Source organism: Carassius gibelio, chromosome A11 (genome assembly GCF_023724105.1).
Source record: "Carassius gibelio isolate Cgi1373 ecotype wild population from Czech Republic chromosome A11, carGib1.2-hapl.c, whole genome shotgun sequence".
In the NCBI taxonomy this organism is placed as follows: domain Eukaryota; kingdom Metazoa; phylum Chordata; class Actinopteri; order Cypriniformes; family Cyprinidae; genus Carassius; species Carassius gibelio.
The window spans coordinates 19867084-19881876 of record NC_068381.1 but is presented as its reverse complement, the minus strand read 5'-3'; the positions used below and the strand labels follow the sequence as shown (position 1 = coordinate 19881876).

The 14793-nt window shown below is 37.4% G+C and overlaps 1 protein-coding gene across 1 annotated transcript; it reads left to right on the top strand.

Moving 5' to 3' along the window:
- The first annotated feature begins 4555 nt into the window (after positions 1–4555).
- adgrl4 (adhesion G protein-coupled receptor L4) lies at positions 4556–13702 on the top strand. The gene is made up of 16 exons (XM_052610355.1): positions 4556–4658; positions 5433–5573; positions 5775–5924; positions 6077–6223; positions 6398–6468; positions 8385–8552; positions 8863–9046; positions 9999–10115; positions 10206–10405; positions 10503–10679; positions 10926–11129; positions 11242–11462; positions 12312–12378; positions 12646–12737; positions 13053–13221; positions 13330–13702. The coding sequence occupies exons 1-16, from the start codon at positions 4613–4615 to the stop codon at positions 13390–13392; spliced, it is 2217 nt and encodes a 738-aa protein (XP_052466315.1). The 5' UTR covers positions 4556–4612; the 3' UTR covers positions 13393–13702.
- Positions 13703–14793: the final 1091 nt, after the last annotated feature.

The following is a 14793-nucleotide window of genomic DNA, read 5'->3' as shown; positions in this document are numbered from 1 at the left end:
AACCAATAAGAAATGGTAAACCTGAAACGCCCCAAAAATAATGCCCAGCGAGCCTGCCTGGAATTTATTCTCCTGGCAGTGCGAATGTACTCAAGATTCTTATGATCAGTCCAAAAGATAAACGGAAATCGCGCTCCCTCTAACCAGTGACACCACTCCTCCAGGGCCAGCTTGACAGCTAGTAACTCCCTATTCTCAATGTCATAGTTCTGTTCCGTGAATGTTAAACGACAAGAAAAGAAGGTGCAGGGGTGTATTTTCTCAAAGAAGTTGATCTTTGAGACAAAACTGCCCCAACCCCCACCTCTGACGCATCCACCTCAACAATGAACTGACAAGATGGGTCAGGCGTCGTTAAAATGGGGGCCGAAACCAATAGACTCTTAAGGTTCTCAAACGCAGCTTGGGCCTGCAACGACCAACAGAATCGTTTCCTTGTGGAGGTGAGATTATTCAGAGGAAGAGCGATCTGGCTAAAGTTCCGAATGAACCGCCTGTAAAAATTGGCAAACCCCAGAAAGTGCTGGACCGCTTTACAACTATCTGCAGTGGGCCAATCAGCAACTGCCTTTACCTTGGCAAGATCCATTCGGATACCTTCAGGCGAGAGAATAAAAAAAAGCCCAAACGGCATAACTAAATACTCAAAGTTCCCTGTATGGTTGTTAAAGGTGGTCTTCCATTTTTCCCCCTCCCTAATCCGAACCAAGTGATAAACACTGCGAAGGTCCAACTTCGTAAAGATGGTTGCCCCCTGAAGGAGCTCGAAGGCTGATGACATCAATGGAAAAGGATAATGATTCTTTACCGTGATGTCATTCAACCCCCAATAGTCAATACAGGGTGCAACGAACCATCCTTCTTCTCCACGAAGAAGAACCCTGCCCCAGCTGGAGAGGATGAGGGATGGATAATGCCTGCTACCAGAGAATCATGTATATACCTCTCCATGGCCTCCCGCTCCAGACCCGACAAAGAGTAAAAGCGCCCCTTAGGTGAAGAAGTGCCAGGAAGCAGGTCAATCGCACAGTCGTATGGGTGGTGTGGAGGCAGAGATGAAGCTCGGGACCTACTGAAAACCGCTCTCAAATCATGGTAAGCCTCCGGTACATCCACCAAGTTAATCAGCTCCTGCTGCAACACAGAATGAGACAAGACAGGGGGAAAAGCATCACCCAAACACTGAGCTAAACAGAATTTTCTCCAAGCCAAAATAGAACCACGGGCCCAATCAATATGAGGGTTATGTTTAACCAACCAGGTGTGACCCAACACCACTGGAGCGGTGGGCGAGTGAAAGAGGTGAAATCTAATCTTCTCAGTATGACTACCAGACAAAGTTAATGTGACAAACTAGGTGATGTGAGTGATATTAGTGAGATGGGTGCTGCAAAGGTTCCTGGCAGAAATAGGTTCGGCCAGTGCAAAGTCCGAAATCCCCAGGCGAGTTGCCAATCTGGAATCCATGAAGTCGCCCTCCGCTCCAGAGTCAATCAATGCCAAAACCTGGAAAACAGCTCCCCCAAACTGTACTGAAGCTTGGAACTCTGAACGGCCACCGGGTGGCAGTCTAGTTGTAGTCTACCACGTGACCCACCTCACCACAGTACAGACAGAGCCGATTATCCAAGCAACGGTATCGCTCTCCTATTGTCAGCCATGCTCTCCCAATCTGCATAGGCTTTTCCTCCCAGAAGATGCGGCGTTAAGACATCGTGTCACATGCTGCTCCATGCGGGACTCCGGTGACGTGTTCATGGGGAATCCCCTCTCGCCGGTGCCGAGAACGGAGTGTAATCCAGTCGTCGACCCGAATGAAGAGGTCGATAAGCCCATCCAAGCCAGGGGGCAGCTCTAGTGAATAGATCTCGTCCTTCACCTGCTCAGTCAGTGATCCCAGAGAGCCTTCTCATTCCAGCAGCAGGAAGCGGCGAGCGTGCAGAACTGAATGGAGCAGGTGGGACAGACGGGGCAGCCGAAGGGCTGGCCTGCAGCTGGTCAAGCCTTTCGGCTAGCTGGTTGAGTTGGAGAGAGATCTCCAAGTAGGCGCGTCGAGAAGCTGTGACTTCCTCCTGCTGTCGATCCAGAAGAGAGCCCTGCTGCAGAAGAGCTCGGCGCAGCTCCGTTTCCTCTGCTGAATCCATTTATGGTGAGTAGATTCTGTCAGGGTGCGTACTAGACAGAGGACTCAGAAGCAGAGTAGAGAAAATGAGAATCTTTATTCTCGCTTTAAAACACAAAATAACATAAACAATAATAAAATGCTATGGCGCACACAGAGATCTCCGAGCTGGCCGGCACACTGCAGACAACTCTTGCTGCCGGATCTCCGAATTACGGATCCTTAGATGGGAAAACAGAAGGTGAGACAGAGACTTGGAACCATACAAAACATGGGCAAAGACAAAACAATCTACTCACGATGACAGACAGAAAAGCAGAGACATATAAGGGAGTGGGGGAACGAGCGACAGGTGGGGAAGAATCAGCTCGTGATCTGCACAACCCCGCCACGATCAGCGCTGATTGCCCAGGCCACTAGCTACCGAACAGACAAGACAACACGGACCGCAGGGGAAGCTGAGACAGCACCCTGCACCGTGACAGTCCCCTCCCAGTCACCATACTTTTGCGTAACTTTTGTGTAACTTTTTCAAATCTCGGCTGGTCTTACTTGTCTGTTTTTAATACAAAAAGTTCTAGTTTCGTCAAATGTAAAGCCCTTTCACACAAAATTTTTAAATGAATAAGCCTCAGCCAAAGACAAAAGCTCAAACAAACCTTTTAGATGTTCTCCCATTCTGGATTGCATGAAGAATAGGACGCAGGAGAAGAGAGTTTAACACTCCTCAGCAATAAAAATAGGTTATGTCATTTGCAGTTTACAATAAGAAAGAGCAAACTCTTAAACTGCAGGTTTTAACTCTTTTAACAAAGTATGCCAGCGTATTCATATAATAGTACCCACAAGGGGGCAGTTGATGTCAACTGTGTAATTATTTATTGAGTGCTTACAGTAAACACCACCCCAGTATAGAGCGGAAATGTGGCTGGGCAGAAGGTCCCTTCTTATTGTTTGAAGGCAGAAGGAAAAGCCGCACCCTTCATCAGGCTGTCATGGGTCACACTGGGATAAAACCAGACCCAGAACACTGTGAGAGATTATTTTCATGTAACATTTAATGAATCTATCTATTAATAGGCCAATACATTTTCAAATAAATCAGCTGACTGAATTCTGTGATTGTGTGATTATTCTGTGTATGTCAAAATCACTTTAAGTAAACAATTCACACACACGCACACACACACACACACGTTTGTTTTTGTGAAAAGTGGGGACAACCCATAGGCATAATGGTTTTTATACTGTAAAAACTATATATTCTATGGCCCTACACCGACCCTACACCTAACCCTCACAGGAAACTTTGTGCATTTTTACTTTCTTATAAAAACAAACTCATTCTGTATGGTTTATAAGCGTTTTGAAAAATGGGGACATGGGTAATGTCCTCATAAGTCATCCTCTCCTTGTAATACCTGTGTCATACCCATGTCATTATACAGAGTTGTGTCCTGAGATGTCACAAAAACATGCACACCTACACACACACACACACACAAACACAAAACAACTTTTTTTTAAAAAATAAATAAATAAATAATAATAATCAATAGAAAAGGTAGCAAAAAGTTATTGCAAAATAATGGCTCTGACGTGAAGCATAGTCTCTACAGACGTTTTTTTTTTTTTTTTTTTTGCAGATGCTGCTTGGTTTGACATTCTGTTATCAAATGCAATGACATTCAGACTGTTAAAGTGCCAGAATACTTTTCGGGTCTGCTGGCATCTGGTATCCAAAAAATAAAGAGACGGTATTAAGCACTCTTGAAAAAAAGGTCAAAGTTCAGTTCTTTTTAGTTCTGGCTAGTGTGAAGTCATTTTTATCTTCGAAAACACATTTCTTGCAGACGTCTAGAACAAAGAGGTCTGTGGTTAAAAATACACCTCCACTCAACTCTGTTACAGACTCAGCTTATAGACATGTCCTGGAATAATGTTGTCGGCTGCAAGAAGTGTGAGCTATAATATAAACAATAACACTTAAATGACATTGTTAATAACTGAAGCGTGATCATAAATAAAGTTTAAAGTGTAAAACAAAGAAACATTTGGATATTAAATGAAAAAGATTCTAAGATTTTAGACTCTGCACTTTTTGGGGATCATTAGAAATGTCTGACACTGACACATTTTGTACTTGCTTTCATTAGGCCCACAGATTGAAACCTTCTCAAATCATAATTGATCACATTAGTCTTTAGGTTTTACACACAGTTGTGTTTCTTTGAAAAAGCATTTGTCCTAGCAGCCCGAAAAATTTTGACTCAACATTGTCTTAACAATTAGTTTGTATTATTATATTTGTTAAGTTGCAATAGTGGTGTGTTTGAGGATGAGTTGTCGTGTCCCTCTGTGTTTTTGTGAGTTGATTGAAATGGACAGGAAGGGTCAGGATTAGAGAAACAGGAAGCTGACATAAGGAAGTGTCGTGCGTCACACAGATATTCACTTACTGCTTAAAGACATTCCAGACTCAACTCCGAAATGGAGTTTTTCCGCAGTTCTCCAATGAAACTCCTGCTTTTTGCTGGTAAGTCGCTTTGATTACCTTCTGTGATCTCGATACAGTTAAAGTTAATCATTTAACTTTTTGTATACATCAAATGAACTTTTTGTATACATCTTATACATCATATTTTTCGATTGTAAAGACTCAGAGCATAAGACATCACCATAAATAAAGCAAATTAAACTAAAATTTTAGTCTAATTTGTGGAAGATCATGACAAGTTATTAAAATGTTTACTCCAGACAACACTATTTTTCAAGATATATTTATTTTTATCTTTATTTTGAAAATGTTCACTGTCAGCTTTGTACATTTTCACATCTATCTATCTATCTATCTATCTATCTATCTATCTATCTATCTATCTATCTATCTATCTATCTATCTATCTATCTATCTATCTATCTATCTATCTATCTATCGGCTTGTACTGAGTCGGCTTGTACACAATACAAAAAAAAAAATCAACATTTATTATACAGTTATTCTCTATCTTAAAGTATGCCATTGTGAATTTATTGTGTTTATGTATTGTGTTCATCACAACAACTATCGCAAAAATATGATTATACTGTACTGTCTGGAGGGCAGAATTTAGCAAAGTTTTGAACATAACTTAAAAACAAATAACCATTGACAGAGAAAAGAAGAATGTGTATAAAATTATGTTTATGTTTAATAGATAGTGTTTATAGTTTTATACTAAACTGTATAGACAACTATCCTTGAATATCCTCATTAAGTATGTGTGTCTTGGAAAATAATTGTGTTCCTATTTTATGTTACTTTTTAAAGCTTGGTTTTCAAGTGTTCTGGACCCATGCAGCTTTGCTGACATTTGTCAGTCGTGTCACCAGAATGCCAGCTGCATCGACTCCAAAAATAAATGTCGCTGCAGACAAGGGTTCACTGGTGATGGGATCAGCATTTGCCAGGGTTTGCCTTTTATTTTATTACATTAAAGCAAAATGTTAAATGCACTTAGGTGTATTGTTATTAGTTTAAGAGTAACAGATTCAAACAGAAAAGACTGTCATCCAGTACAATAAGTAGCTGAGTAGTTCACAAATCTTGTGAAAATGAGTGTAATAGTTTTTAGGGTCAATATCAAAGCGCTGCTTATATGACTCTTCACAGATGACAATGAGTGTGAGAATGAAACAATAATGTGTGGCCCAAATGCCAACTGCACCAACACCATTGGAGATTACTACTGTACCTGTGTGTCTGGATTCACTGCGAATGGAAAGCAGCGATTTAAAACTAATGATGGGAGCTACTGTACAGGTATGAATCAATCATATACAATAGAAGGGCTCCAGAAGGCATCTAGACACTATATAGACTATGTATGAATATGTATGAATACCAAGAAGTATACAAGTATACAACTGACTCTATAATAGTCAACATGAGCTCGGCTGATCTTTGAATTGCAGATATTGATGAGTGTATGGATGCTGGTAGATGTGGACCCTTTTCAAAATGCAACAACACAAACGGCTCATTCACCTGCTCATGTATGAGAGGTTATACGTCCCCAGCAGGGCCCTGGTTTAAGCCTAAAAGGGGGACGGACTGCAGAGGTGAGACCTGTAAAGTTGCACTCCCCTCTCTTTGCTCTGCATTTTACATTTAATTTTCCTCCATGTGCCTGTTTTACATTCTGGCATATTTTAAAAAATATTTAAATGAATAAAGAGTAAGCATTTCAGTAATATCAGTTGGCACACATTTCTGTGCATTTGTGTTTGTGTCAGAGAACCCAAAGAAGCACTGCCATCAGGACCAGAGATGTATTAATGAGGCTGTTAACAACACACTGGAAAGAGTGAGTTGCATTACTTATGTGTAGTATTTACTTTCCATTATGATTTCACATAATGTTTGTATCAACCATTATAAAATGAAATACAAATTGTGACAGTGCTGCTTTATGTCCATCAGTGCAAGACATAACATTATCCATGTCTTTATTTTGAAAGTCTAATTTGGGTAAAAGGTCAGTGACTCGCACAATCAATGAGAACTGGATACCGTGTACAAATTTTGTCACGTGTCACAGGCTTTTCCTCTCACCTAGATACACTCTTCCTCTGGAAATTTTGTCATGAGATTTTTGCCATATAACAATCAGGATGAGTGTTTTATAAACTGGCATCAATATTATATATAGAGGCTGTAGAGGAGCACTCATATATACAGTATTTTCTTTTCATTTCTTTTTTTTATTTCTTTTTTTACATTGCACGTCACAAAAATAAAACTATCAACTTTATTATTAAGACATCATTTTAAGCTGATGTATTTATATATTATATAAAAACAATGACAAAATATAATAATACTTATTATCATTATCAGTATTTTAGACAAATTAAATATGTTTACAGCTGCTTTTAGGTCCTTACTGAATTCAGTCTTTAATCCTGTAGTTTCACAGTTCTGACTTAAAGGGTTAGTTCACTCAAAAATCAAAATTAATATCTCACCCTCATGTTGTTCCAAACCCGTGAGACCTCCTTTTATCTTCGGAACACAGTTTAAGATATTTTAGATTTAGTCTGAGAGCTCTCAGTCCCTCCATTGATGTGTGTATGGTCTACTGTCCATGTAAAGGTAAGAAAAACATCATCAAAGTAGTCCAATGTGACATCAGAGGGTCCGTTAGAATTTTTTTAAGCATCAAAAATACATTTTGGTCCAAAAAAAAAAAAAAGCAAAACAACGATTTTATTCATCATTGTCTTCTCTTCCGTGTCCGTTGTGAGTGCATTCACTGCAGTGTATGATATCCGGTTCGCGAATGAATCATTCAATTTAATACATTTTTCTTGAACCAGTTCACCAAATCGAAATGAATCGTTTAAAACGGTTCACATCTCCAATTGGCATTAACTCACAAATGACTTAAGCTGTTATTTTTTTTTTTTTACGTGGCTGACACCTCCCTGAGTTCAAACAAACCAATATCCCGCATTTACTCAAACAGTACACTGACTGAACTGCTGTGAAGAGAGAACTGAAGATGAACACCGAGCCGAAGCAGATAATGAACAAAAAATTTACTCATTCACGAGTCAAGAACCGTTTCTGTCAGATGCATCCGATTCGTGAACCGAGGAGCTGATGATACTGCGCATGTGTGATTCAGCATGAAGCAGACTGACACACAGAGCGTCTGAACCGAACTGATTCTTTTGGTGATTGATTCTGAACTGATTCTGTGCTAGTGTTATGAGCGCGGGTAAACCGAAGGCTTCAATCAAGAGCTATCATCGCCAATGACGCCATTACGTCGAGCACAAATTATTAAGTTATTAATGACTAATTTTGTAATTATAAAAATAATTATTCATTATAATTATAATTTAGATTTTTGGGTGAACTAAACCTTTAAGTGTGAGAGAATGGCTTCCTCTACTGGTGAACTTGTAGACCTGCAGTTATTCTCATAGCAAATACTAGACAATTGTCTGATTCTCTATTGCATAATGGCTGGTTAGTTGCCTTGTTATAAGTGTGACCTCTTATACTAATAGACAAATCATGCTATAGAAGTCTGAGCAAGTTTACACCTATGCAGAGTTTCAACATGTTTGCTGATTATTTAAAGCAATGATATAAACATCTTATTGTCTGCATTTTCCCTGTGATGTATAATCTTTCAAATACGGTCATTTGTGATGTATCTCATACCATCCTTCAAGTGAATTCTAAAACTCTCTTCCTCTCTCCGGGCTGTAGATGATTAATATGTCAACTCCAGAGCGTCTGAAAGAGATAAGACATCAAACATCAGCTGACCTCTCTCCTGTTCTCCTCATGTCCTACATCAAGGCCATGGCCAGCCATAAACGAAGTCCTGCAGATGAGTCTAAACATCCTAAGGAACACATCAATGAAACCATCACGGTAATTTATGTGCCCTTCCACATACAAGCAAGAAGAGAGAAAAAGACCTGTTCACTTTAGTAAGACTGAATGTTTTACACCAAAAAGTTTCAATTAAAAAGCATAACCCCCAAAGAAACACTAAATTAAGTCATAAACACAATTTATCGAATTAAACAAAGAATATTTAAGTATAGAATTACACAATTACATTACACCCTACAGTAGATGCACTTAAACCATTGTAGACTAACAGATAATACATGATTGCAGTTGTAACAGTATATGTTCGTAGATTATGCATCTTTGATTTGTTTTTGTTTTCTGATAGAATCTGGTTTTCAGTGTGAATAACTTAGTCGAGAAGGATGAAAAGGTAGAATGGAATAGGATAAGTGAGGATTTGAGGAAGTTTTACATCACCACACTCCTTCATACAGCAGAGAAGGAAACACTGGCGCTGTCTGCTGGATACACACACACGACACAGATGCAGGTGGATGCCGGTGAAGTAGGTGAGACTTCTGAGGCCAATACTATAAAGCACAACATTTCATTAAAAAAAAATAATAATAATAAATACCTTTCTGTGAATAGTTCTTAACAGAGCTTCTAAAGAATAAGAATATTTTCCTAATCTGAAGATAATCATAATATTTTTCCACTATAAAGAATATATTTTTTAAAGATTCCATGGAGGTTAAAGGCTCTTCGTGGAACCATAGATGCCAAAAATCTTATTGTAAGTGTATAGGGTTCAAGATGATGTCCAGGCAGAAAATTAGTACATCTTCAGTTTTTTAGCTTTTTACACTCTCAGAAAAAATAAGTAAATAAATAAATAAAATGTCCTCCTAAAAGGTGCATATTAAAGGTAGATATTAGTATCTAAAGTGTACATTTTTGTACACTTTAAATGGATAACGCCGCAGTGATAGCTTTTTAAAAAAAAATAATTGTGCATAGATTTTTTGATCATTTTATAAAATCTTGCAAATTTCTAACTGTAAATATCTTGGATAGAACAACTGTAGCATACATTTCAAAAGTAATAAAAAAATAAATAAAAAAAAAACACTTTACTTGGTTCACTGAAGGGTAAATGTTATTTGTGCTCAGATACAACAAGGATTTGGAAATAAAAATATATAATAAATAAAATCTTTAGAAAACCTGTATTCAACAACAACAACAAAAATGACATTTAACTAATTAATTGTATTTTATTGTTATTGTAATTTTAGAAAGTCCCTGCATGATTAAACACAATTAATTATGTTTTATTTAAATTGTTATGTTTATCGTGCTCCATAATACCAGAAATGTTTCCATCATATTGTTAGCGTGGATTTTTGGCAACATACCTCATTGCAATTTAACACTCTTTTAGTTGAACTGTTTATATATATATATATTTCTTTTAATACATATATATTTTTTTAAGTTGCTAATCTGTTTCTTTTCTAGAAATGAAGCTATACACATTTGAACCCCACCAATTACATAAGCGTCCCGTTTCAACAAACATCCAAGGAAACTCCATTTCGCTGACCTCTAAGAATTCAAAAGAGGAAAACAATAATGGTTTGTGAAAGACTTTTCTTAAACCTTCACGGCAAACTGAATACAAATGCGCCAAATGATTAAAATGTTTCTACGTCTTGTTCTGTCTAGGCAGCACCTCCATTGTATTTCTCGTTTATAACAATATTGGGGATCTTTTAAAGCCTGCTGATGACCCTGGTGTGGCCGATTACTCTCGCTATGCAGCAGCGGGTGAAATTACAGTCAATTCGCCAGTAATAGCAGCTTCCATCAGTAACCCAAAGACATTTGCACTGAACAATGTGACCTTCACTCTCAAACACACACAGGTGCAGTTTGGATGATTTATTAATAAATTTGAAATAGTTGTGGGTGTGACTGTAATTTTAATTTAATGCACTGAATGAGTTTTACTTTTTCATAAAGGAGATAGACCCTGCCCACGATGAGACTAAGTGTGCATTTTGGGAGTATTCCCAGAGCATGATGGGACACTGGAGTTTGGCCGGCTGTGCCCGCACTCGTGTGAATGCCACACACACTTCATGTTCCTGTAATCACCTCACACACTTCGCTATTCTCATGTCCTCTGCTCAAGCCAATGTAAGTCTAACCTACTGCTGCCCCCTACTGGTACCCTCAGAAAATGCAGTGACCCCCAAGAAAGTACTTGGATGCATTAGATAATTATTTATAATTTTTATTTAAATTTGGTAAATAATTTAAATGTTAGGTCCACTAGGTTGTATTAGTGGTTTCTATGAATTTGTAAACATACATAATTAGAGCAGAACTGACTATTTGATTTGAATCAATCCTGAATGCCGGTTCCTGCTCTGTTTTCTGTAGTTGCTTGCACACTATAATGTTCTGACGAGAATAACGCAGCTGGGAATGGTGATCTCCATCATCTGCCTGTCCCTGTGTATCTTCACCTTCTGGTTCTTCCGAGACATCCAGAACACCAGAACCACGATCCACAAGAACCTGTGCTGCAGTCTCTTCATGGCCCAGTTCATCTTCCTCGTCGGGATTAACAAGATCGCACACAAGGTTCACTCCTCACACTTTATTATTGTGTCAGATGGACACATAAACCCTATACAAAAGTATATTATGTAGGGCAATGTAATATAAATACATCATTGTTCACTGTGTATTTCAGTGGTTCTGCTCTCTTATCGCTGGCCTGCTGCACTTTTTCTTCTTGTCTGCATTTGCCTGGATGTGTATCGAGGGAATCCATTTATATCTCATCGTTGTTGGTGTCATCTATAACAAAGGGTTTCTCCACCGGAACTTCTACTTATTTGGTTACGGGAGTCCTGCCGTGGTTGTTGCAATTTCGGCAACTCTTGGCTATAAATATTATGGCACCAATACCGTGTAAGTTTTTAATATTTTAATTTAGTGGTATTTGTTAGGGAAAGTATTTGTTATTATAATTGTTGTTAAATTATTTTTTATTATTCTAATCATAAACACTTTGTAGTGCAAACAGTTTACAACTGACTGCTGTTTATTAAAATAAATGAATAAATAAATATAAATGCAAAATGTAAATAAAGCTTTTTTCTGTAAAATAAAGTGGATCATATTTAACCCAAAAATGAAAAATCTGTTAAACCAAGAAGTCGCTGGTAGCCATTGACTTTCATAGTATTATTTTTGTTACATTCATGGACTTTCTGTTTCCTTATTTGGTCATCTTCCTTTTCCTGTTTGGTTGATTTGATTAATCCCCCCTGACTCCATTCCCCTGATTACTTCCCTCGTGTTTAAATACCCTGTCTTTTTAGTTCCTCCTTGTCCGTGATTAATGTATTGTAATGTATTTTGTTGGATGTGCCCTTATTCTCCCGCGATCATTAAAATATTATATTAGTTACTGAGTATATTATATTATATATAAAATATTATATACCCTTTTATATATCGTCTTCCTCGTGCGCCTTCATTACACAGCAGCCGTAACAATTTTATTATTCCCCTCATATTATGAGAGTCATTGGCTGCAAGAAAACATTTGGTTTACCAGCATTATTCAATATGTATTATTTTATGTTCAGCAAAATAAATAAACTCATACAGCTTTGGAACAACATGAAGAGTAAATGACAAACTTTAAAAATTGTGGGTAAACTATTCCTTTAAGCCTTGCATAACTCACATTTTCTTCAAACAATGTAAATCTACTTTTACATTTCTATCTCATGTTATTAATATCTTGTTAAGGTGTTGGCTGAGCACTGAAAATAACTTCATCTGGAGTTTCATAGGACCAGCCTGTCTAATCATTCTGGTGAGTATCAGCTCTTGTGTTATTGTAAAATACAGTAACAACTCTCATTCTGTACACTAAATATCAATACAGCAATCATTAACATTTTGAAGATATAGAAATCTCATAAATTTATCAAGATAAATTGACATACAAACTTTTTATCAATAAAAAAGAAAGAATTAATAACACAATATGCTGTTTAATTGAGCAAAATGATGCATATAGTTCATAATGTACTTTATTGATTGATACACTTTACATCAAAGCCAATGATCCCCTTCCCAGGTTAATCTGCTGGCATTTGCTGTGATCATCTGTAAGGTTTATCGTCACACTGCAGTAAAGAAACCAGAAATCAGTCACTATGAAAATATCAGGTAAAGAAATAATTTCATCATTTTCATATAGTGATAATAAAATAAATAAATAAACAAATAAAAATAAATAAAAAATACTTTAAAATATAATTTAAATTAAAAGAATGCATCTCATCCTCTGTAATGTTCTGATTTATTGTGTTAGCATGGTGTATTTGTTACATGTGACTTAGCTTGAACTCCATAAGGTATCTGCAAATATTCAGGTTCTGAGTAAAATTTCATTTTCTTAGGGCATGTCAGTGTATGTAAATTAACATTACAAATTAAACTACAGCCTGAACTCAGAGCTTCAAACTACTTTTTTTTCCTCAGGTCTTGTACAAGAGGAGCTATTGCTCTCCTGTTTGTTCTGGGAGTTACCTGGACATTTGGTCTCATGCACATCTTATATGAGACCACCCTCACAGCATATCTCTTTACCTTTGCCAACGTGTTCCAAGGGATGTTTATTTTCATATTCCTTTGTGTTCTATCTAGGAGGGTAAGGTCTTCTGTAAATTTGTATGATATATTTCATTAATTATTATTCAACATTACTGTGTACCATTTTCCATCTGTAATTGCAAATGTTTTTTCTTTTTATCATCAGATTCAAGAGGAGTACTACAGATTATTCAAGAATGTTCCATGTTGTTTTGAGTTTCTGCAATGAACTTTATCAAAAGAGAAATTGACCAAAGCTCCAGCCTGCAAATGCTTTTAAATCTAAGCATTATATAGATGTACTTAGGAAAGTGTGTGACACAGTTCCAGTATATTTATTTTGAGAGAAATGTATTAACTAAAATGTTACTGCATGCTATGATCTATAAGTTGCATAACCAGTTGCAGCCAGTAGCTACAGGTTTTACAGTCAACAGCATTATTATTATTATTATTATTTTCTTAGATTATATTATTAAACCTGATTCCAAAAAAGTTGGGATATTGTACAAATTGTGAATAAAAACATAATACAATGATGTGGAAGTTTCGAATTTCAATATTTTATTTAGAATACAACATAGATGAGATATCAAATGTTTAAACTGAAAAAAAGATAGGTAAAATAAGTTGATTTTAAATTTCATGGCATCAACACATCTCAAAAAAGTTGGCACAAGGCCATGTTTACCACTGTGTGGCTTTTTGTACCATTGTGTGTCCCCTCTTCTTTTTATAACAGTCTGCAAACGTCTGGGCACTGGGGAGACAAGTTTGGGAATAGGAATGTTTCCTATTCTTGTCTAAAACATGCTTCTAGTTGCTCAACTGTCTTAGGTCTTCTTTGTAGCATCTTCCTCTTTATGATACACCAAATGTTTTCTCCACATCTGGATTGGAGCATATGTTGTTCTAGAACTTGGATATACCTTCAGCACTGATAGTGCCTTTCCAGATGTGTAAGCTGCCCATGCTCAACGCATTCATGCAACTCTATACCATTAGAGTGTAAAGGAAACAGGTAAATTTAGGTCAAAGGGAATCATTTAAGATTTTAAATGGAATTTACGGTGGATCACTGAGACGCCCTGTGATTCACTGAACAAGCCGTTTAACATCAAATGTGCACTGGATATTAATATCCAAAGTATAGTGTAGCCTGTGTAAAGGGGGTTCCCTTTGTTGTCGTTTAAAAGGGGGTTTCCCGAGGTTGCTGATTGGCTGGAAGTTCAGCAGTCATTGAAGCGAAATCTTGGGAAGCTCATGGTTGGGCATTGGCTGAAGACACAGAGCTGTGGGCTGGTTGAGGTTGAAGGGGCACTCGAGGTCAGACTCGGAGACATGGCGTTACAAAACTTAACTCAGAACACGAAACTCTCAAATGGAAAAGAAAAGAAACTAAAGTAAAAAAAAAAAAAAAAACAGAAGTAACAATTGATATTACTAGGTGGTGTTTCTTCTCATCGTGGCTAAGTAGCAGCAGGAGTGCAGGCAGTGATGACTAAAAGCAAGGCTAATAGCAAAATCAAACAAAGCTAAAAGCGAAATTTGAAGGTGGCCTGAGTATTTAAACTGGCCTTTTGGCCACACCTCCTATGTTGTCTTGACCAATTAGAGGTAACACTTTAGA

Coding starts and splice junctions, on each gene's coding strand:
- adgrl4 (XM_052610355.1), top strand. CDS start 4,613: ATGGAGTTTTTCCGCAGTTCTCCAATGAAACTCCTGCTTTTTGCTG. Junction 4,659..5,432: donor GAAACTCCTGCTTTTTGCTG/GTAAGTCGCTTT, acceptor TACTTTTTAAAG/CTTGGTTTTCAAGTGTTCTG. Junction 10,116..10,205: donor AAAAGAGGAAAACAATAATG/GTTTGTGAAAGA, acceptor TGTTCTGTCTAG/GCAGCACCTCCATTGTATTT.